The sequence below is a fragment of the Cariama cristata genome, unplaced genomic scaffold (assembly GCF_000690535.1).
Source record: "Cariama cristata isolate BGI_N322 unplaced genomic scaffold, ASM69053v1 scaffold1149, whole genome shotgun sequence".
Taxonomy (NCBI): domain Eukaryota; kingdom Metazoa; phylum Chordata; class Aves; order Cariamiformes; family Cariamidae; genus Cariama; species Cariama cristata.
Window position 1 is genome coordinate 1 of NW_009633786.1, and position 24885 is coordinate 24885.

Sequence of the window (24885 nt, forward strand, 5' to 3'; positions counted from 1 at the left end):
CTTTCCCTCTAAGGAAGTAAAATTAATTTCACCTGCCTTTAGATATTTGTTACAGAGATACCGAGAGCTGAATCAGTTCTCATTAGCTCCTTTCATTGTTAAGGAAGAGAATTAGTCTAATTTTAGACATCCAGCTAAATATTGACCTGATGTAAAATACAACCCCTTATTTGTCTCCTTTAGTTATCAAGGAGCCTAGGCAACTTGCTTATATATAGATATTTACATTGCAGATGTCTAAAGGCACGTATGATGACTATGATGTCTAGGATTCTTAGCAGGATTTTAGAGCTTGAGAGGGTAATAGTTCATTTTAAGGCACAATCTTTACTCTTGAGCCCACAGCTTGGTTGCAATGTGATCCCCTATACTACAGCTATGATGTAGGTATCAAGGGCAAGCCCTGGAGATGGTATAACACCAGTGAAAACAACTATTCAGATCAGTACATATGAAACTGAAGATAGTTGAAAAATTATGATTTAGAGAGGTGATCTTTACTGCTGGCTCTGAGGTACAGTGGAAGGAGGTGAGTAATTTTTTGACTGTTTTCATACTTTGTCTTCATTGCTTGTAAATTGCCATTTGGGTCCAGATTCATCGTATTGTCTAAAAGTTTCATGTCTTATTAATTATCCAGTCTCTCTATAGTCAATGGTGGGAAAAGGGTGATTTTAACTGACTTTAACACCTAAGATAGGAAGGGATGACTTGTCTTCTGGGATGCTTGTCCTTCTACAACACTATAAAGTGCCATCTAATGCTTCATTTTTAGATGAATTTTCTCACATTAGGTGAGAAGTATGCCCCTCTGATGTATCTGTGGCATCTAGCAAAGCAGGACCTTAATATCAGAAGTCTAAACCCAAACTGATGTAGAGTGCTCATGACTAACACGTGTCTCCAAAAACGCCAAAAGAGGAGACGCAAAAAGGACAAAAAAGCTATTTGAATATAAGATGCAATATACACAAAGTGTTTCACTCAGAGCCCAATAAAAGGAATCAGCAAGACTCCCTAATATATTTCTTCTGGATCACTTATAAATGAAAATATCCCAACCGTTCCTTCTGAAAAGACATGTTATTATTATAAAGCTTTATCTTTTAAAGTATAAAATGTCTGCAAATTGAAATTAAATGTTTTATGGCAGACAAAGAAAAGATTTATTAGCTTTGCAGTTCTCTGGAAAAAATAAATAAACTCAGCAATTTCATTTCAGGTTAAGTCTTTTTTTTGTCGAATATTTTTTGAAATAAAAAAATTGCTTGCCTACTGACCCAAAGCCCCCTTATTTGCACAGCTTTAGCCAAGGTGCTGGGTCTGTAACAAATTACAGTGCTAGCAGCTGCATCGAAATACTGACAAAAAGTCCAGCGCTCCTGCCTCTCGCGAGAAAGATGATCCATAAACTCTAGCAGTGCTTTCAATTTAGAGGGAAAATGTTTTATATTCACTCATTGACTCTCTAAAATAAATGATGGTGCAGAAATAAAACTGAGCTATTTTAGCCTTTCTCTTTTCTATGAAGTAAAATCACAGATAATGGATTATCACTTGGCTCTCTTTTTTTTAGGATCAGAATTTTTTTTTTTTTTTTTAAATAAAAGCATATTGAAGTAGAATAAAAGACAATTGCAGCTTGATTGCAGAGCACACTTACACCTGCTCTTAGGCAATACAAATCCAATTGATTTGAAGAGGCCAGCCCTTGTGTCAGCAGAGGGGTAACCTAGATCAGAATTGAGCCCTTGGTGCACAGTAAAAGATCAATGAATTATAGTGGAGGGCAAAAAACCAAAAGCTTTAAAAGCTATTTGGAAAGTACCAATATTTATCATGAAAACACTAAAATCAGGAAATGGGATCTTGAAAGGCAAACAAATGGATTTCAGAGTGATGTCAGACATGATGCATGGATGACTCGTAGATTCTTCTCTGAGTTGAAAAATGTTTTCTTTGGCCCCAATTTGCCACCTAATTAGTCAAAGCCTCTCTATCTATCATTGTGTCACCAGGTTGAGGGACTTTTTTCTGGAGTGATCTAGTCCAAGATATCTACATTTACTAGGGAAAAAACAAAACAAAACAAAACAAATTTCTGTCTGTGAAAAAATGGAAAGAAATAAGGGGAAGGGCAAAGGATCTCACTATGGGCAAGCTGGAGTCTGGTGTCTGTGACCACCTAGTTTTATTGCATGGGCACATGGAGGTCAGGTTCAGCTTTTCTCCACCAAGTATCAGTAGACATTAACTGCAGAAGCAGAAGAGGAACTATTGGTATGTTTTTGCATGGAGATTGGAGACTGTTCACATGCAAGTCTCAGCTTTCTTGAGTCAAAGGGATAGAGCAGGACCTTAACACAAGTCACAAGCTCTGCCTTGCCCTTGTTAGCTCAAGCACAGCCTGGCCCTGATATAACTCCATCATCTCTAGTTTTAGAGCCTCTGTCACCAGGAGGCAATTTGTGGAGGTGTGTTATCCAGGGATGGATTCATGCAGCGACATGAGGTGCTCTGGCACCATGCATGGCCAAAGCAGAGAAGCAGGTTGTCCAGAGCCCAGAGTTAGGAGTTCGGGTCCCAGCTGTCCTCCAGACAGCAACACCTCTCCTCTGACTGCTGGCATTTAGAGGGGAAAAATCAGGATGTATGACCACTCTGATGTTTATGTCTCCAAGCATCTCCATCCCTTTTGCAAGCAGCTATTGGTTGTTTTTTTATCTAGACAGATCTTCAAGGCTGTGCTTAGTTTTAAGGTTATGCCTCTGATGGCAGAGCCTTCTCAGAGCATATAGTGCCTTATTCCACTCTGAGAGGATGCTCGTGACGCAGGCTGCGTTTGCAGTCAGATAAGAACCTGTCCGAGTAAGAGAGAAGTCCAAGCTTAAGGGTGCCATCCCTATTCAAGCATCAGAACATATCCCAGAAGGAAGGTGAACCTCAATCTCTGCATTATCATGCACCTAGCCTCTTCTTTTTCTAAAAAGTGGTTAATCAATGAGAAGGGAGAATCAGCTCTAGGTGGGCATTTTGTCCCATCTTTCTCTATTTCCTCTCTTAGGTTGTGATGAACATCATCCCTTAGAAGTGCCTATAGCTCCCTACCAGCTATCAAGGAGCCTCTACAGCCATAGAAGCCTCATGTTAGCTAGTTAGAGAACATGCTTCCCATTCCTCGTGCTGTTTCTGTCCGTGAATTACAGGACCTACCTCTAGGAGCTTCTTCTGCCATGGCCCAAACTGGATTTCCATTAAACATTCTGTTTCTTGGTTAAACCAAGCACCACTTGCTTCCGAGGCTCATTTGCACAAAAAATGAATCAGCCACAAAAATATGCAATGCCAGACAGCAATGCAGACTCTTAAGTCAAACTGAAATCCATTTTCTAGCCTGGAACTGCTCAAAAGCAGGTTATTACTCTTTGCACCCTCCACCACTGACTGACAGTCATGTCTTAAGACATCTTATTTGTCCCACAGCAGCTTGCTGACATCCCTGGACCCCACACTTACCTCAGGAGCAATATAGTCAGGAGTACCACAGAAAGTACTTGTCTTCGCATCTCCAAACATGTTCTCCTTGCACATCCCAAAGTCAGCAATTTTGATGTGCCCCTCATTGTCCAAGAGGACATTGTCTAGCTTCAAATCTCTGTCAAGGAAGAGAAGGAAACCTCTCCTTTAAAGTGTTACACAGCCACACAAACTATTTTAGCAGGTTACACTTATTAATTTGCTATCTGCCTCTGCGTAGTGCCTACACATTGCAATTACAAAGAAAGGCTGAGGGCCAAATGAGGAGCTGCTCTCTTGGACTTCAATATCCCTCTTCCTCATTCGTCCTGTTCCAGCACTGATTCATTTGCTGGAGAAGACTTTACCCAAGACATCTTCTAAAAGCTGCCTCATTTGAGGATGCAGAATAGTGAAGCTAAAAAGAGCTCGCAAGCCCTGTATGGCTTGTAGAGGGTCAGAATAATCCCAGACATCAGCAGAACACCCACCACGTTTTCACTGCTGGGCTGCACCATCTGAGCCCCGGGGATTTACAAAGCCCTTCACACATAGCTGCCAAGCTGTTGTCAGAGGTTTCAGGCTCTGAGCTACTGTGGGAAGCAAAGAGCCCAGAGAGAAAAAAAAAAAGAGAAATGCATAGAGAAGGAAATAAAAGCAAGTGAGCTGATGAGTCATGGCCATTGACAGAGAACAAAGAGGTCCTCACGTGGGAACAACCTCTGAAAGGAGAGAAAAGCATGTAAAGAAAGAAAGAAAAAGGCAGAAAGAAAGGAAGGCTGGCACAGCTTCTATATTAAACTTTTTATATCATACCTAAAAGTTTTGCTTTTCATTGAAATAATGACTCAGGGAGATGTTTGGATCAGTTCTGCACTTCACCTGGGATGTAGATAGAATTTGGGTTACCTGGTCTCAGAACACCCACGTTCCTGCACTGCCTATCCTGTGCTATCAGTCACTGCTCCTTCTCAGGCCTCCCAAAGCTCCAAGGCACAACATTTGATTGTGCCCACTGCTGAGGATATAATCGGTCTTTTCCAACCTCTGCTGATTCACAGCCTACACACATTTTCCACATCTCAGGCAAGAGGCTGCTATATATCTACCCTCCTGGTGACGACTGCTTTACAATGTGTTTTTTTCAGAAATGGCTTTGACTCCTTCAAAGAAGGTAATTTCTAATGCATGATGCTCCCGAGATGATTGCCTACAATTTCAGGAAAGATGGCTGTTCAGCCTCCCTCTGTGCAAAGCTCCTCGTTTTGCTTCGGCCAGGTCCCAGACAGGGTGGGGGACCTTGTAGTGTCTACACACTAAATTGTTGTCATGGGGAAATTGTTCGTTGCTGCTAGAATATGGCCCAAGAAAGACTGGGAGTCATCAATCAGAAAGAAATATAGAGACAACCGATATATTTGCCTTCCAAGTGGCAGACACTCATATTGTCACAATTTCCAGCTGGAATGATTTATTTTAGTTACACCATGGAGATCAATCTCTGGCTGCCAGCACTGCTTTTATTCATCTAGTAGATTGAAGCAAAACAAAAAACCCATCACCTACAGTTCACTTTCATTATTTTGATGAGTCTCAAACTTATTGGCTCCAGGGATTGGAGTTTCTGCCAAAAACACCTCGGCTCATTCATTAAAATTTAAGCCAACATTTCCAAACGTGGGTGCATTAGACAGAACAGCTGGATTCATTATTCTCACTACATTGCAAGTGATGTAGTTTCAAAAATGATTTCTATTCACTTTCCTAAGTGCTTAGTTAGCTCTAACTGAGATACCGATGGCTGTGCATTCTCAATTGGCCTCACTGTCATCGTCTTCAATGAAAAAAGGACAAAGGAGTAGGACTGGTTAAATCTTTTCTCTCAAAGTTTAATATCCAAAGCAATGCTGCACCGACTCCTGGGAATGAGGTATTTCTTCGTATCACCATGCTACCCAATGTCCAGCTATCTCAATTTGCCCATGTTTCCCAAGGCTCGCGACTCTAAGCGTCTCTCTCCTTTCATGAGGAAACAGGTTCCAAACCCTGCCACATCACTGCTGTAGCAATTCCAAATAAAAATGTGAATTATAAACAAAGCGTCAGCATTAACAGTCCTGCCACGAACTCACAATGTCCTGCAGATATTTTTAATCAACTTTTCTGAGAAGTCTGAGTCAAAATGACAGACATGGCTAAGTGATTTGGCTACTTCAGAAAATGTTTCCCTTCAGTCATTCAGAACAATAATTAGAGCCAGAAACTTGCTGAGACCCCGGAGATCGTCTTAGCTTAATGCCATTGATATTGATCTCATGTTTATGCAATCACCATCATTGGTCAATAAAGACTATAAATGATTCCCACATGAGTACTAATAATGAATAATAACATGAGTTTATGTGAATCAAAGCTTGCTTTTTAATGGGAGAGTGGATTGTAAACAAGCCATTTGCTTTCGGCATTTGTTCTAATGTTCACACTACATGACAAACATTGAAATAAACTCATTTTGGTTTCAGCAAACATCATTGCTGTGGTGAGATTTCTCATTTGTGACAAGCTATTTGCTTCCTGCTTTTACGGAAGGTTGCAATGTAGTAACTAACTTTTGTCATGAAGATGAGCCGGACTAGAGCTCCCCAGAAATTCAGTTCCTCCTTTCAGTCATGGTAAAGCAGACTCTGGCCTGATTTCTGCAGTGCTTCTTGCTCCCATCTTGTCTCTGTCCTTTTATATAGGTCTGAAGCACAATAAATGTGCATTAGATCAGAGCATCCATGCATAACCTCAAAGCTCCTAGGAAAGTCAAGCAGAAGCTGGAATGGGCAATCTTGTAGTAGAGAACCTCTCCTTCTCAGGATTTGATAGATTGGTGCATTGTGGACTAAGTTCATACCAGTAACTTTTGGAGAGGACTCTTCTGAGTGCAGCTGCCTGCAGTGTCCCATCTAGTCCCCATCAGCTCCCTGTAGAGACCCGCTGGTAGAAATGGGCACTTCTCGTACAGACTCTAACACAGGTTTGATCAACCTAAACCAGCCCACTCTTCTCTGCTTACTACAAGAAGAGCTTGGGCAACTAGCTCAGATTCATGACGGTAGGTGAGATGAATCCCATCTGTGGTGGTCCAGACCCCCGGCCACTCTGATATTTCAGGAAAAGCCTTGTGTGCTCCCACTGTGCTGTTATCTTGGGCTGAGGTGTCAGGCACCCTCTGGCCACACCTGGGCCATCTCCAGGCTGAATGGAATACCAGAATGACTCAGCACAAATTGTGGCCAGAATGGAAAATACTGGCCAAAAGTCAATCATCTCGAAATCCTATAAATAGCGATCCAACGTGAGACCCTTTGAGCCATCTGGGATGGCAGTGGGCTGTGTGACCCTGTATCACCCCCTGAGCTGTGATGCCTCTCAGGGTAGATTTCACGAGGACTGAAAAATCGTGATGCCTCTCAGGGTAGATTTTGCAAGGATTGAAAGATTGTCCATTGACGATTTTGTGAGGACTCAAAGGCCTGATTTCTCGAGGTTTGCTGACTGTCTGTTGAAGAATGCCAGCATATAAAAGTGAGTAATTCATGAAACTCACAAAAAGGGAAATTTTAATCATAGGTTGACCTTTATGTATGCATGCAAGTTAGTTTAGAACTGTTTGTTTTTCTGTCTCTGTGTGTGTGATTTGATTTAACCTCCATCTGTGTGCGCAACCCTGCTGTAAGTTTTGGGTGACCTTGCCATTCTCAAATCTTTAACTAAGTCACTATCTTGATTTGTAACAATTTCCATTGAATCTCTCCATTAAATTGGCTGATGATTGAGTGCTGTTAAGAGTTACACACCCTAATATTGTGAAAAATATTAACAAATCCTAAATTGCTGCCAAACCAAAGCTGTGTAAAAAATCATATCTGTGACAGTGACATAAAGGATTGATGGTACACATATAATCCTTTAGACATAAACTGTTGAACAAGTCTGGGATTAAGTCTGGATCCAGCTGTGTCTAGACTCCTCTCTGAGAAGGAGTTTAGAAAGGAGGGAGGTCCTTTTTGAACCTCGTGACTCAACAGGAGGGCCTTCCTGACAGTTCTGTCTGATCCTGTCCTCTATACAGCAAATAATCAATCTTATTAAGTCACTGTCACATTTACTATCAAACTCTGTTGAATTGCTATTTTAAACGTATTGCTCCTTCTCTCTGATGAGTGAAGTGCATCACTCCATCCACAACATTATCTCCCCACGGAACTGTGCTCAGCAGAACTGTTAATAACCCCAAAATTAAGGTATATCACTGTCTTCCTGCTGTTGTTACTTGAGCTGAGCTTGTCACCACTGTCCCAGGGTAACTAGCACAGCAGATATACCAAATTTCTCAAGGCTAGCTTGACCTTATATACCTTCACACATGGAAAACTTAAACTGGGTGCCTATGCTGGGTGTTATATGAATGACTCAGTGTAAAATCATCAAAGGGCTTGTTTTAATGTTAACTGAAATAGGACTGGATTTTCAAAAAGGGCTCAAAGCTGCTTTTCTGCACTATCTCTTCAGAACAAACCAGTCAGACTATGTAAAAAGGAAATCTGCGCAGAAATGCAATACCAATGAGCACATCCAAGCAACAGTTTCTCAGTTACCATTAGCGTTTGCAGGGAAAGCAGAAAAGGTTTAGCACATTAGACACTAACGAGTAAAATTACCTGTATATTATGCCCTTGGAATGGAGGAACTGGAGCCCACATATGATTTCAGCAGCATAAAACCTGAGTGACAGAAGGTACAAGTTAGAATGGATGCTTCCCACCAGGCATTCTTAACTAGACCTCAAAAGATGAAAACTTTGTCTCCACAGGAGCCAAAGTTCCCAGAGGACTTGGCGTGTCTCCAGAAGGCTTGGGCTAACTGGGTTTTACAGGTAACTGATGGATGATGTGAGATTCCAAAAGTGTGCCACACGCCTAGCAGCCCAACTTCCACTGAAACCTCTCTGCAAAATGGTAGGGATTTGGAGCCTACTCATCTTCAGGGATTTGGAAGCCACACTGCATGGCTAGCTGCACTTCTTTTATATGTAATTGACTGTGAGGACATGTCCTTCAGTGCCCAAGGATGTCTCCAGATCAGCTGTGGAGCAAAAAACCACATGGGACGGTGTCTGTGCCTCTCCCTTATTTACATATTTAAAATAAATCAATGAGTTACAGTGATGCACAAGACTGCACACTGCAAATTACAGTTAATGCCTCAGACCTCAAAAGAGCAGCTATGATTTGCCATGTTGAGTAGCTGCTGCGCAAACAGTGGAGTGGTCCCAGCAATGGGACAGGCAGGTGGGCACCTGGGCTTGGGGACCACAAACTCCTTGGCTTGTCAAACAGACCTCTTCACCACTCAGATTTATGACTTGCTTTTGAAATTTTATCCAAGACATGAATTAGCTAGCAGCTTGGTGGCCTTTCTCTGGAGTCTTTTCAAGTCTGAGATCTTTCTTCTCAATACATTTTGGCCTAAAGGACAACACCACATCCTGCTGCGAAGAGGCAACATAAGGCTGGAGCACCATTGTGCGATGAAAGTGCTCTCCAACAGGGAAAGCAATCACAGGATCAAGTGCCCCTCCAGTGTTGTATAGCTTTGCTCCCTCAGTCTTCAACGCATCGGCCCTTAATTCTGAACATTCAAATGCTTTTGAAAAAAATCGTCAAATTAAACACTGATTTAAATGAGGTGGTTTTTTTTAATTATTATATAAAAATTAATTCCTATAGTGGTTTCAATATTGACTCTCAAAATACTTTTTGCTTGCAGAAGGATTAAAAGCATCTTTCACTTATTCTAATTCTTTTATTTACTTTAATCAAAGCTAAATAAATTTTTAATTCTCTGTGGGTGTATTAATTTTTTATTGAAATTTACCTTTTGCACTTTTGATAGGTTTTATCACTTCCCCCTCCTCCTCCTTGAACATTAAAGGCAGAAAGGGAAAATCCCATTACTTCTAACAAACAATAGCTTCACCTCTGACCACTGGACCGGGAACCTCAGTTTAAGCAGGACCTGCAGCTTGGCCACAGGCCACCAAGTGCTGTAAAGAACAAGATATTTGGTTCCACAGATGGCTGAAAATGCATCTGTGTGATTTCTTTGATGGTGGTAAATCTGGGGTGGAGGTTGGATCCATGTTGTCATTATCGGGGTCTCCAATTACGGACTGAGCAAGAACTCAACGAGTGCAACAAAGAGCAATGCCAGGGCTGCTGTAATTCACAGGTTGCTTTAAAATGACTCTCATCCATGGGCCAGGTAAATAAGATTTTAGGCATGTTTGGGCCTGTTTACAGACAGTGGAGGCACTTCCAGAGGTAAGATCTCAGCTGGATTAAATGGTCCCTCTGGAGTCCCTCTCCATTTGAGGGACTGCAGTCCTGGGAAGGGGACCAATCCAGCAAGCAGGACAGCCAAAGGGAAAGCTTCTATCTAGCTCAGCTCTCGGCTGTGAATAAAAGTTTATGGGACCATGCTGAGGTTAGCACAAAATACAGGAGCCAGATTACAGGCTAGAAGGAGGTCCATGATTTGCAGGCTAAAGGATAAGCCTGCAGGTAGATGCAATGCTGACGAGGATGTAGCAGCATCTGTAACACTTCCAGACAGAAATAGCTTCCCTGGTTGACCAAGAATGCAAAGCAAGGTCACGTCTGACTGAAATCAGCTGTGTGGATGGGCTCTAAAAAGCCTTCTGTGGGAGGGGGAAGAGGACAAGGAGAGGAAGTGACTTGCTTTAAGTCCACTGTTGAGTTGGGGTGATGACCTGCATGCCTGCTTTGTTCAGTTTGGAGAAAGCTGGGACAGAGAGCGATTCTGCTTCCAGCACAAGCATTATCCCCACTTTGCAGTTGGGTAAGGTGCAGAGAGGTGAAATGATTTGGCCAAGGTTTCTTCTACAGGACAGTAGTAGAGCTGGGAATAAAATCCAGCTGCTGCCTTTGCATCTACCATGTGTGTGACCTGCAAGCCAAAAGGTAATAATAACATCTTACGTTGCTCTGGGAAGGTCGAACTTATGACAACTCTGGATATGGAACATGAGGTCTCCTCCATTGAGGTATTCCATCACAAAAAAGAGGTTTTCCTAGAGAATGAGACAAGATAACAATAAAGGGTGGGGAAGGGCGAGATAAAAGTAAAAAAATACCCTACCCAGAAAGCACTGGAAAAGAGGAAGGAAAAGATTACTGCAACAGTTTTGGAAAGAAAGCTGTTTCCTTTTCAGATTCCTCATTTCTCCTCTTTGTTCTCTAAGCCCGTGCTCACCCTCTCTGCTTCGATTTGTATAAACAGCATTAGCAAACATTACAAGTCCACTTAACCAGCTGGTGCCATTGATTTTTACCAGCAGACCTCAAGGCTCACTAGAAGGGGATGAGTAACTCTACGGTGCCTGTGTAGCAGAAGGACAGATGGACAAGTTTCCTGGGGGGATAGTGGAAGAGGCAGAAGTAAATCCCAGGTCTCCTCTGCTCCCCAGCCCAGTGCATTATCCATCCAGTGGAGTGATCTCAAGCTGGTGTTACCTGCACTGCTGTGCGTCTTTTGTGGAGGCACATGGGTATGACTTTTTCAAGTTATCGGAGACACTGGCCAGATGCAGCAACCTGTTTTAAGCACATGGAGGAATCTCTGTATTGAATAAAGAGCAGAACTGATCACCACGGTTTCCTTTCCAGTCCTTGATGTACACCACACTGATCCCTTCACTGCTTCATCAGCTATAACTACGCCACCAGGCCCCCGCAGAAGCTGGAGGCTGATTGAGACCAATCCCTTCCACATTGAAGGGCACCTATAAAGCAGGACGGGCACCTTTTTCTGGAAGAAGAGTATCTGTGCAATGAGTTTTGTTCCTAGTTTAAACTTCAGTATCAGGAATCTCAGCTTTTGGGCAGAAATGCGTGAAAAAAATAAAATAAAATAGATGCAGTATTTTTTTTTCTCAAAAGCGTCTCTCTGTTCTGTATGCATCTGAAGTTAGTCATCTCCAGGCTATGCTAAAGTTTATGAATATCTTCCCTTTGTTGCCTAGTGCTCATCACTTTTTTTTTTTTTTTTTTAAATAGAGTTCTTTTCGCTTATATTTTTAACAGTTGAAGGAATATTTTTATCCATAAGATATAATGTAAGCATCTCTGGCAGCAAGCCAGGAGCTGGTTATTTAAAAAAACCAACAGTATTTGTTTCTTTCATATAACAGCTGTCTGCTCTAATTTATGCAATTTCTTTAGCCAGATCCTTTTAATTACAGTACTCTTATTTAAATGGACGTCTGGCTGGAAACCCCACCTGTCAACCAACAAGAGCAGGGCCAGATCTGGCCTCCCAGGGAAAGAATACAAATTCTGCCAATAAACCAAAGGGGTGCAAGATTTCAGTTTGAAGGCCTTGCATCTGTAGAGGTCTGTGCAAATAAGTCAGTTTAAGCAAGTAAGAAGGCCAAATGGAGATTGGCAATTTAGTGTAGAAATGCACAAATCTTGGAAGCAATGTGAGGTCAGGAGCCCATTCAGGAAAACACTTGAACAGATGCTCTTTATGAAGGTACAGAGCGAGGTGATGAGGTTTAGCCAACAACAGATCATCAGCCACATGTATCACACTGGGACAGAAGAAACCTCATGGGTGTTCAAATGGGCTGGATTGAGCTTCAGTGGACTGGGAAGGAGAAAACCCCTGTGTTTCCCTGGAAAGTCCACTGATTTTGGCTACATCTTATCACACATCTTTAAGCGTAACTTGCAGTCCATGTTTATACAGTGGAACAAGCAGTCATGCTCTGCTTGCTCATGGATTTGAGAAACCATCTGATGCATCTATTTAATTGAACTGGGGACTGTAACTTGGAACTGGGGACTTTGGCAGCATCCTTCTGCCATCTGAGGAAAGAAAAGGTGGACAACCTCTCAGATTAATTGGCATCCAAAGATCTTTATATGAGCTCTGTTGCTCAACTGTCTAAAGCTATGAAGCTGAAGACTACAAATCTGACTTGGGTGTGAAAAATACTGAAGCTCATAGTCTACCAGGTGCTATAGAGTGGTACATAAACACTATTGAGAAGAAAGATAGCATCACTCTGACTTTTCTGATCTGAGAGTTGGAAGTTCCCCTTGCTTCTTACAAAGGTCAGTTGTCTGGAGACAACTGGAGAAATGGAGACAATGGAGAAAAATCACTTGACATCAGCCCTAAGTACTTCATTATGAGTAGCAAGATATAATCAAGTAGTGCAAGCTGCAACAAATTATTGGAGACAGCTTCCTAAGCCTGAGATCTACAGGTCCGTAGAACATGTTAAAAATGGGAAGTAGCAAAACCCATGCTTGAAACCACCGAAAATTCAACAGTGTGCTAGAAATTGAAGGGTTAGAACAGCACAGAGGACGTGTTTGTAGATGGGCTCCAACCTACACTTCCTCTTGTCCTGGGAAAGTTATCTGATGACTCCTGTCTGCTACTGCCAGCCTTTGAAGTCTGTCAGCACCTAAAGCAGGTGAGAGTGGGTTAAGGGGTTATTTCTCAAGATGTAGCAGCTGGGATGGCATGACTTTGTCATGCCCTTGTCCCCTGCAACGGTCCTAACTCAGTGATGTTACACAAACAGGAATGTTGTTCCTCGGTGCTGAGACCTATACAGCTCTGATGGAGGCTTGGGAAGAGCCCCTCACCTTCACCCTACCTGTCTGCCTTGCAGACAGATGACAGATGACTTGCTGACTACTCGTGACAACATCCTCAGGCAGCAAACGCTCAAGCCAAACTTCTGGTCACAGTTCCAGATTCACACAGAACAGAACAAGTCTGGTCTCATGGTAGAGTTTAGGCCCATCTTTTACAACCACAGAGCTCAAGGAGGACTGTAAAGGCATTTCCTGCACTCAGTGATGGACACTGCCCCAGGATAGTTGGCACCTATTGCCTTGAGGACGTCCATATATCAGCCATTTCCTACTTCTAGGTCATCTTCCAGGGGCCTTTTCCATTGCAGCAGAGGGAACGTGACAAACCCCTCCACGGGAGGACGAAGCACTGCTCCTCCAGCAGACAGAACCGTACAATATGATGTTGTACAACACATGGTTAGACACATACAGGTGTGCATCCTGCACACAAAATAACACAGTTCCCTAGTCGAGTCAATCCTGCCAGGTGCTGAAAGGCTCAATTACTACAAGAACTCAATTTCTTGCCCCGTCAGTCCCTCAGTGCCTGTGCTGAGCTAACCTCCTCTCTGCAGAGCCGCCTGTTACTTCTGCCTCTCCAGGACATGGCAGGGATGGAGTTAAACCGACCTGCTTCTGTTCTGCATGCAACTGCTGTGAGAATGAATAGTCACTATCAGAGATGCTTTCAACTTTATAAACAATGAGTATAAAGCAGGCAGCGTTTAAATTGATCTTTTGAAGGTACATCCTATAACAGGCTCTTAAAATCCTCAAACCAGCTGGAAGCCCTCCAGAGCACTTTTCTGCAGAGATGTTCAGATTTTGTTTTCTTTGCATTTGAAAGCACTTGCATACATACAAATACGCAATTTAACACTATTTACTGAGCAAAAGTTTTTCTTCTCAAGGCTTCCAGGAGGATGAATATCGGAATAATTAATGTTGGAGGACAGTGTGGCTTTATCCTTATTTAGAGCAGTTACGTTAACAAATGGCTCCACCAGAGAAGGCTCCTCAATGCAGATTAAGTGACCTAACCCTACTGCATGCCCATTGAATTAGGTTGGCCCTTGCCAAGAGAAAGGCTTGACACCACGTGATTCCTGCAGATGATTATTGTCTCAAATTTTCGTGTAGTTCAGGTCAGCCCAGCCTGGGTGATCATCCATGCTTCAGACCCATTTTATTTCATGGGATAGATGGGAGCCAAAGGCCTCTCAGCCTTCTCCACCACAACCACTCAATGGGTGTTGCAATCCCATCACAGCAGCCTATCCAGTGGGAAACCAAGCAATGTACACGCTCCTCGCTGTGTCTGCTCCCATGAGGAACAGCTAACGCAGGGTCACTCCTTGCTAGTAGGTGACCATAGGAGGTATTAACATTGCTATTTGAACCATCTGGGGATGAGAAAAGCCAATATGTTACAGATCAAAGCAACCCCAAGTTTAATTTTGTTCTCTGGTTTAAAGACTTTTTTTCCCTCGTGTAGTATCAGTCTGTTTTCTGGAGATGGCAGCATTTCTTACAGTTGTCAAATAATTCAGTCCAGTCCCTCATCTCACATTTTTTTTATTTTTGGTTTTAATCTTTGCACTGTCAGCATTTTTGACTCCATGTTAAACTGTTCATTTGGGATGCTTAGCTTTGTGTGCCAATCTACTTGGTACAAAGCATATGAATATACTTCTACACATATATAAAAATACACAGGTAAAAGTAAAGGTGCAGACATGGCTGGCAATAGCTCCTTTCACTTGAGTTCTGAGATCCCAGAACCCTTCCTTGCAGCTCAGAGCAGGCAGAGTACATCACTCACAGTGGTAAACTGAGTTACTATCAGCTCTGTCTTGCAAGAGAAAGTGGCTTTCTCTACCAATATTGGGTGGGATCTTGGGAAGAGACCAATATTCTCAAAGCTAGAAAAAAATTTCTGTGAAGATTTGGGGATAAAAAAAATCATCAGACCAAAAACTAAACAAAAAGTAGTCAAATTTATGAAACATATTTTATCAGATGAAAAATAGGGAGAAAAAAGCAAGATTTTTACTTTAAGAAGACAACTTTTTTTCAGGACAAAGAGCCACTACACTGCAGATATTTAGAAATCTCCAGCAAAGCTGAATGTATTTTGAGCTGATTTTCCTCAGAGCTGGACAACAAGAAGGCAACGAGTATATGTGTATTGAACGTGTCGATGATCTATCACTTAAATAAAAGACGCTTGTGAGCTGGCCCCCTCTTTTCCTTGCCAATATACTCCACCTGTTCCCACCACATGGCCTGACACCACCTAGAAGTGTCTTGTAAAGACTTCATATTTCTGATGTTATAATTACAGCTGCTCACACCTTCTCTGGCAGAATCTTGTTGAAATCCCAAAGTTCTGCTGAAATGCTGCTCTTTCTACTGAACCATGTTGAAATTTTGGCGAGGATTAAATGAGACCTTGTCAGTTTTGCTGCCTGGTGGTTGCAAGAGGCAAAATCCTCAAAGCCTCCCTAAACTTCCCAATTCTTCCCCAACTTTCCCAACAGCTGGTTCACATTTGGCTAACTAACCTTGAATCAGATGTTTCCAAGCTGATGTATCTCCGCAAAATGCTAGGAGGATGGAGACTTAGAAACCTTGTAGCTTCAAGCTTGTGTCTCCCAAATGGCTGAACACCAAGGCATGGGATGGTTTGTACAAGGGAAAAGGATGGTTTGTACAAGGAAAAAATCACTGTGTTGTCCTGTACTCTTTTCTTTAGCCTTCCTTCTGGGTCAGTGCCAAAACTAGGATGCTGGCTAGAAAGACATCTGCTCTGACCTCACAGGACACCTCATTTTGTGACCAGCACACCATGTTTTGTTTAGTCCATCCAATACTTTGTTGTGCTTCAGTGGCGTTGGAAGTCAAGGCTTGCATCCTTACCACCCTGCAGAATAACTTCTCCTGCAATGCCTCAGCATCCTGCAGCCATGCTGTGGTGGATGAGGATCCTCCATTGCCTGGGGAGGGCATGTGGGCCTGATCCAGGGCTGCTCAGAAGGTCCATGGCACAACCAGGCAGTGGAGCTGAACATGAAACGGGTGTGAGACACACCTGTGCCAACCCGCACACTGGTTCAGATCAAATAATTCAACCCTGTCCCTCTAACAGCAAGACAAAGATAGAAGAAAACTGAAATTGCCCTTGGAAAATTATGCAGGAATTGCAGTTACCTCTGAGGAGATGTTTTAATGAGAATTTTCCTGAAAATATTCACAGAAAACACTTCAGAGCCTAAGAATTTTTAAATTAGGGTTATGCTCCTTATTTACAATCCTTTTCTCCTTCCTGCCAATGTAAGAGATTTTAAAGTCAGTATTAAGCACATTAAAATGACAAAGCAGGTGAAAATGGCTCACCACCTGGACTTTGAAAAGATATAATACATTAGTAAAGCAGAAAAGAAATGTTTCTATAACATTTGCTTTTAAATTGCAATAAAAATTACTTATCTTTTGGGTTGAGATAGTCTTCTGTGTTGCTATTTTGTGCTACAAGCCAAAATGCCTCAAGATTTAATTTGCATTTAGGTAAAGGGTGTGAATAAAAACTTAGTCAATGAAGTAAAGAAACAGTTAGAAATAAGTGTGACATTCAGAAAGGGAAAACTTGTTTTTATCACAGATCAGTGAAATGCAAAAAGAAGAATAAAACATAAGCACTGGGATGCTAGTCACTGTTTTGGCATTACTAATTTGGGGATTTCACAGAGTTATAAACATGTTGTTCCTCCTCTTCAACATAACAGTGTCCCTTTAAATCTAATACAACAGAACAGCTCTCTGAGCTGCTTGTTAAAATTCACACCATATAATTATGTCAGCTGAATATCTGGATGCAAAGATTACTCTAGTAAAATAAAACAGTCGAGTTCAATAACAGACTGGGGAAAAAAAACCCATGCGTTTGAATTTATTCTCATATAGCAAAACATGATAAGTATTCCGAGTTCCGAAAGCACTGATCATTCAGCCTCCGCAAGAATAAAAAGGAGCATTAGGTGCCTGGTGCCTACAAAAACCTGTCTGAAGGGCTGTCAAACTTTATATATACTGATTACCTGGGTTGAGGCCAGGAAGAAACTCATCCCAGAGCTCAGAGAACTGTCAACAGATTATGACTTTTTTTTCCCCTCTGGAGACGTGGGGACTACTGACGTTCTTGTTTCAGTGTAGGAATATTCCTGTTTTTACTGTCCTTTGCAGAGTCACCCAATACCTGAAGCAGCTCAGAAACCTTGCAAGCCAAAGTATTAGGGATTCAGAAAGGCACCGACACATGAACTTCTGTTTGAAACTACTTAACAATCCAATCAAAAGGTAAAAAAAAAATAATCAATTTTTCAGTTGAAAATTCAAGTTTTCAATATTAGAGTCCAGAGAGGAACTCTACACACCAGTGTCCTGGCTTCTAAAATGGTTGCTCTAAAAGATATTATAACTGAACCATGCTGTCCTTTGAGCCGCGAAAGGCTATCCATGGCTTGTCACAGCTCTCCTGCTCTGAACGACTTTCACACTTTGAGCGATCGCCGCGTGGCTTGCAAAGGTCAGAGTAGAAAAACATAAGCTAGAAATCAATCACAGCCCAGAGCAGCTTAGGCCTGGGCAGCCACATTCCAGTTTCTCTGTCTGTGAACTTGAGGGCAAAATGGAGAGATCAAATAACTTTAAAGTGGCAATGATGACTTGGGATGAGATGGATGGAGATTCTTTCTATATGTCACGAAGGTAATACTGTGATGCTGCCAATAAGACAGTGTAGGAAAAGATCACTTGGGTTTTTGAGCTTGGCATCCACAAATTTTTCAGGCATTCATTGCTTTTCCATCCTGCAGGTTTTCCTTGCCTCAGCCACAGCTGGAAGCACAGTCCCCCACTTAAATGGTCAGTAAATCCCATCCGGCTCCTGGCATGACTCTGTTTGGTCTCTCGTCTTTTTGCTGTGGTCTCATGAGGGAAGTGGACACTTGCACGCATGCACTGCCTGAAACCAGAGTTGCAGATTGCCACTGCTGTATGCATCTTGAACCTGACCTCCAGCTTCCAGGCCAGGGCTGGACCGGGCTGGACCACAGACGACACGGTTCTGCTGCCACATGTAAGTCAGCCACTGGCATCAGTCAGCATCCCCTTGGGCACCTGGCATTACGGGCGGCACAAGCAGCTCTCCCTGGAGTATAAACTCCCCCGCAGAGCTGTGATTGTTGTGAATATTTTGTCTTTTTAATTAAGTCTTGATTTTCTTTGCTTTTGGAGTTGGGTCATTTATATTTTCCTCTGAAATCTAGCCCCCCAAAAAAGGGAATTAATCCCTTTCCTCTCCAGGCAAGGATCCATTCCCAGGACATGCTGTCCTCACTGACAGTCCTGAAGGGGTTAAACATGAATGCCTGAGCTCAGTGTCATATCGCCTACAGCAGTTCCCAGACATTCCCTGTTATAAATTTAATCTGTCTTTAAACAGGTGCTGCATCCCACAGGCAACTGGGATATACCGCAGAGGTTATATTTGTTTCTCCTGACCCTGCAGAAGCAGCAAGCCTCTTGCTGAGCGGGTCCTAATCCACACTGAGCAGTGCTTTGTGTCACTAAATCCGGAGACTGAGCAGGGACTGGGCACATCCTAACAAAACCCTGAACAAGCAGCCTTGAGACAATGGTGTTGCTATGAATTTGAGCTCAGGGATAGTAAGCATCTCTGTAGTGACTTGAGTATGTTGGACAGACAAGACAATTTCTCAGATTTCCTTCCATCATTTTTGTGTGTTCTTTAGTGTTAAGATGATTGGTTGTGGCTGTAGAAAAGGCTCTGGAAATATAATCAGTCATGCCATGTAGGGCCATGAAGATATATACATTACTTAAATGTCACTTTAATTTTGGTTTCAAGACCTAAGCATGATTTCAGCTGATGATGCTTTGTGCTGCCCCTCTGAACTGCAGTCTTTGCCACCAGTGGTCCTACATGAATTAGGAAGTCTGATGCAATTTAACAGTAACTGGGGGCAAAGAAGATTCCCAAAGTGAATGTCAGCATGTTTATTCTCCACAACCAAAGTTTCTTGAGTTAGTTGTGATCCAGGCTAGCTGCTGCAGCATACTGCTTCGTGGTCCAAGAGGTTCAGATAACACCAGTGCGGGCACATCTGCACCCTGGCTGTGGATGTGGCCTTTGTACATTCTTAGCCCAAGGTACCAGGGTGCAGATTTTAATAGCGGGTCTCTGCATAGCTACCTCAATCAGTTCTGGATGCCATAATCCTCAAATGCTCCACCCCATCCCCAGGTTAATGTGGGGAAGGCAGATGAAATTCCTGGATCCATTTCCCAAGCGGTTAACCTGAAGTTCCCTTCCCTTGGCACCGCTTTTTGTTCAAGCTGCTTCCTAGTATCTAGCAGACTTAAGCACTTCACCGAGCATCCATATTTCAGCAAAGCATCCTCAGCCCATGGAGGAAGGTGACAGATCCTTGTCTTACCTTGGTCTGGAACGTACAGAAGACGTGAGTCAGGAATGGGTGCTCCCAAGCTAAGGAGAGGACTCTTTTCTCCACCATCGTACATTCAACGTCATCATCCATCAGCACCACATCCTTCTTCAGGGCTTTCACGGCAAAATACTGGTCTGTGCTTTTCAGCTCAGCAAGGAACACCTAGGATGGAAACAATTGCTCAGAAAGAGGGATGTTCTTCTCTCAGAGGTGGCAATACAGCCATGTGAGGACGGAAGCTGAGCTCTGTGGAATTCACTCGGGTAGACCTTAGCAAATGTGACGTATAAAGAGCAATTCTGCCATTAAAACTTTGTAGACTTTGAGTTTGTTCCCCACACCCAGAATAGTTTTACGAAGCTGAACCTTGGGGAAGGATGAGAAGGTCTTGGCGATTACAAGAGCAGGGGCTACATGGCCGTATGAATAGGACATGTCAGAGCACCAAACACTTCTGATAACAGAAACCATCTTTATGCAAATGCTCATGAGATACATTTCCTGTTTTCTGACTTCAAATAACAAAACATAGAATATTGCTTTGTCAACATGTGAAATGCAAATGCCCGGTACCAGATCCTCAGCAGGTGTAAACTGTTGTCCACCAGTATCTAGACTGATCTATATCAGATGTGACTTTCTCCCCTTCCTCCCTGTTAGCAAGTGGTCTGAGCAAACAGGCTGAGTCCCTCGTGCTTCTGTAGGATTTCTTCTCTGCGAATAGCAAAACACAACCCAGAGGATCTAGGACCTCTATCTATTTTTATGGGCAGGGAAAATGAGACACAGAGCAGCAGAGAGGGGTTTTCTAGAGACCACAGAGCTAAGAAGTCTCTGCTGGAAGGCAATGCCAGTCCTGATCTTTATGCTAACAGCCTGTTGACACGGTTTCCCATAGACTGAATAAATATGTAAGGCTCATCAAAGAGGTCTTTGAAGTTCCCTACCAGACACTATTTACTGAGTAAGCTCAGACTTGTTTTAGCCTCAACAAAAGTTTTATTGACCCTTTTGGCTACGGCTGCATTTCACTTTGTAGCACTAGACAGAGAGTAGAGCCTAGAGCCTCCCTCTGTCTCTGCAGTGAAGGACCAGAAATGCTAACAGTGCTGATGCTGCAAGCACCCTTTTTGCCCCCGTTTTTGTGCAGGGCACTGCTTTCCTGGGGAAACTGGGGAATGCAGTACATTTGTGACTTGTACTTTGACTTCCAAGGTGCAGGTAGGCAATGCTAGACCTCATGCAGAGAGGGCTTCCTCACGGATCTGGTGCTCAACCTCCCTGGTTAACGCAGAGCTGGAGTGACCCCTCAGGAACCGAGGTCTGCACACCCTGTGCTCTCTATGGGGAAGTGAATCTCGCTCCAAGCAAATAAGGGCACCGGGAGCAACACCTACACAGGAAACTTGTGGGTGAGGTTTGTTGCAGAAGGGCATGAAATAGCCCATCTTCTCCACACCCACGTGGTGCACTGCAGAGAGATGCAGATGCTTGCAGGCTTGGAAAGTCCATGCTAACACCACGGGCCAAAGCAAGGTACAGAATCTGCTTCAATGGAGGTGTTCAAGACTTGACTAGACAAACCCCTGAGCAACCTCATCTGATTAGACCTGTTTTGAGCAGCAGGTTGGATTAGATGACCTCCAGAGGTCCCTTTCTTCCAATGTAAATGTTTCTATGACATCTATGCTCTGGAGTCCAGGTTAGTCTGGGCTGTGGATTTTGGGTTATTCTGGCTTAGCTCTAACTGAGATGCCTCAGCTCTGCTTCCCATGCAAAGTGTAGACAAGCCAAGTATATTCAAGTGTGGAAAACCAGCATAGCAGATATTTCACCGGTTTCAGAATTAGCTACAGCACTTGTTCCAGCTCACTTCTAGCAAGCAAAAAGCAGCCCTTCTTTAAGGCACAGTTTCCACCTCAGAAAGACATGGGATCTGAGCAATGCGATACAAAATGGTACTCATTCTCCTTATTGGCTGTGAAAATACAATGGTGAGTTCCTCTGAAATTGCTTCATGCAGCTCTACGCTGGCACCGACTAACACAAATCCCCTTCCAGGGGACATCTGCAAGAAGGAGGAACAATCCACAATTCATCAAGATTAATGAACCCACTGAAAACAGGTGGCCTTTGTTTCAAAAGCACAAATTCTTGGCTGTTGCAAAATTTGCTTTATGCTCCAGCACAGATCGGAGCTGGGAAACAGCAGTTAGCATTCCCAGCTGGGGACCTGCTGCTCTGGACAGGAAAAGTGATCCACACTCAACTTTTCAGCTAATACTTCCATCTCCCTCAGCTCCGCTGGCAGAAGTAGCTGCAGGAAGGGGGACAGCACAGAGGTCTTTCCCACCAGCTCTCTGTGGCTGCCCAGGTCTTGTCAACCTGCACAGAAGGGGAAGCTGCAGCTTTACTCAGCTGCTTTCCTCTCCTGTCATGGGCACTCATGACACAGCAACTCATGGGACAAAGGGAAGGGCAAGGAAGATCTTTGTCTTAGGCAAGGAGAAGACGGAGTTCAAGATTCGACCATGCCACAGCAAGGGTTCTTTGAAGGCTTGGAGACATTTTTTCCTAAGTGGCCTTCAAACTTTATGTTCAGTGCCATAAAGAGCAATATGTAGACGGCATGCAGTGGTGTCTCAGTCCCCTGATGCTTACCTTGCCAAAACTGCCCTTCCCCAGCATCTTGTGCAGGACAAAATCTTCAATGGTTAGTTTTAGCTGCACTTGGTGCTTTTGCTGCTCCTGGGGTTGTTCTCCCAAGTCTGACTCTATCAGAGACTCCCCCTTCATTGTGCCCTCCACTGGAGTCTCCCAGGAGATGCCTTGTGGCTCTGCAACACACATCAAAGCATTCAAATAACCCCCTGGAAATGAGCAGAACCCCCCCTGAACATGCACAGGTATTGTGCTTAGAGTATTAAAAGGGTATTTCAAATAAATGGAAATGTAGTGACCACATCTACTACGTAGATCAGCTCTGCTCCCACATTGCTTTCTCTCTGGAGGTAATTTTACTCCAGCATAACTGCACCTTCTTCAGTGGGATTACTCCCATTTTACAGACTCCTTTGTCTGTCATTCTGTTTTATGGTAGCAAAGCATGACCAAACCCTTCATTTCTGGCCACCTCTGTTCTTTATTCCTTCTTGCTGGTTGCCGTTATGATGTGGTCCCATTTTTTTGAGGTCTTTTCAAGACCCTTGGCAAAGCTAGATGAAAAGATGGGACGGCATTTTCATATTGGGTCCCTGCTTTGGATCTGAAGCTCTGATCAAATATTTCAGCCAGAATGTCCTAGAATGCAACTACTCAGAGTTTCTTCAATACTCCATTCACTTGGATGTACATGAATTTCTAAAAGGTTCTGTCCCTTGCTGGATTTATCCCATGCACTCAAGTGCACACTGCTGTACTGTTCTAAATTGCTGAACAGCAAGAACACTACTCAGCAGAAAAACAGACCCACATGTAAACCAGATGTGAAACCATCTGGGGTTTTACTGATTCACATCAGCATAGCCAGTTCTACTTGTAGAAAAGAAAAAAAATAAGCACAGACGAGGACATCATTTATCTCCTCTTGGGGCCCAAAGGGTACTGTCCCCTTAGCTCAGACAGTACCAAAATTAGCCTCTAAGGCTCGGTAGCCTGGTGCTGCACAGTATCAAACCCACAGCACTGGTATCATGCGTCTCTGCTGTGTTTTAACCAGTGCCTTCTGACATTTTGCTCTCGGTCCAGTTTCCAGGATATTACCTCCACATGGGGCAGTATTAACTTGCATTGAAAAAGCAGACAATGGTGGGGTCTGGGTTCTCAGCTTGACCTTTAGTTAAGGTTGGAGCTGAGGACCCACTGTCCCAGTCCTTGCTAGGTTTAAATATTAATTCATTTGTACTCTCTTTTCCCTCCCCTTTCTGGTGGTTGCATTTTAAAGCTGGTGGGAGGCAGAAAAATACTGTGTCAGTGCCATCATAGGTTTGCTGCAGTTACAATGCAGTGCTTGGAGGGGCAACATGAACCATGAAGCTGGAGGGGTCCTGAAATGACCTTTTACTCGGGCCACGTGGATCTAATGAAAGATGGTGACATTTTTGCTCCTAATATCCAGAGTTCTGTGACTCAGGCACAAAGCAGACAAACAAAGGATCTCCCCAGGAGACTAATTTTTGGTTTTGGCCACTGAACCCCCAGTAGGTGTGTCCAAGGTCTGTTAATCAATGGTCTTCTCCGGTCTCTCAATTCACCCTCCTAAACATCTGTTCTTGTAGCACATAGAGCTGTGACAACTGGATCAGCTCCCGGGTGAATGAGTGGGGATCTGTCAACGATTTTCAGAGGTACTGGATGTCAACCACCCAAAAATATGAAATCAGAAAGAGAATTGGCCATGCTGATCAGAAGGACTCCCAATCTCCTGTTTAGAGCTTGGTTTCTCTTTAAAGTTCTCAGATTTTAGTCTATGAGTCCCAAGAAGGGAATAAACACTTTATTGCCATTGGAAGTATGAGATGTTCTCAAGTACCGGGTCAGAAAGAGAGTTTAGGGGTTAGCTGAATGAGTGGTGGTTGGTGTCTCATGTCACCAGGGGTTGGGATGGCATGGGCGAAGTGCAGGTTTATAGAGAAGGAACCAGGTTGGGATCCAGGGTATCTGCCATGCCCAAGTGATGTGGCTGGCAAGAGTTGTTGATATCCTGGGATGAGAATGGGTATGTCCTGCTTTAGGCTGGGAAGATGGATGGAAGATTCACTGGCTAATAAATTCCGCACCCTTGTCACCTCCACCTAACCATGTACAAAACAAAAAATTAACAAAGCCTGCTGCCCCGTATCAGCAGGGGGAACTACCTTTTTTTCCTGTTGTAGATGCTGGCAATGCATGAAGCGGTGTTACCTCCTTCACAGGAACTGGGAAGCCAATTTCAAGAGGTCCATCCCTAGAGATCTGTTCAGTGTCACGCTGAGAGCGAGCCTGGATTACAGAAAACAGCAAATTACTTTTGAGCCAAATGTCACGTTCTGAGCTTGTGGACACTGTGGCTTCTTGAGCGAGACGGTCACAGAAGCCAAGAACTAGAAGAGTGTCCTGGTTTGGCTAAAACAGGG

At 43.4% G+C, this 24885-nt stretch overlaps 1 protein-coding gene across 1 annotated transcript; it reads right to left on the bottom strand.

Annotated features, from left to right (window-relative positions):
* Positions 1-2003: 2003 nt before the first annotated feature.
* Positions 2004-24751, bottom strand: LOC104166794 (protein kinase C theta type-like; the record flags this gene model as incomplete). Its single annotated transcript, XM_009706866.1, has 7 exons — positions 2004-2146; positions 3492-3655; positions 8226-8288; positions 10566-10657; positions 19760-19933; positions 22433-22608; positions 24628-24751. Coding segments are annotated over 7 exons (936 nt in total), but the record flags the coding sequence as incomplete, so codon positions are not given.
* Between the last annotated feature and the right edge of the window lie 134 nt (positions 24752-24885).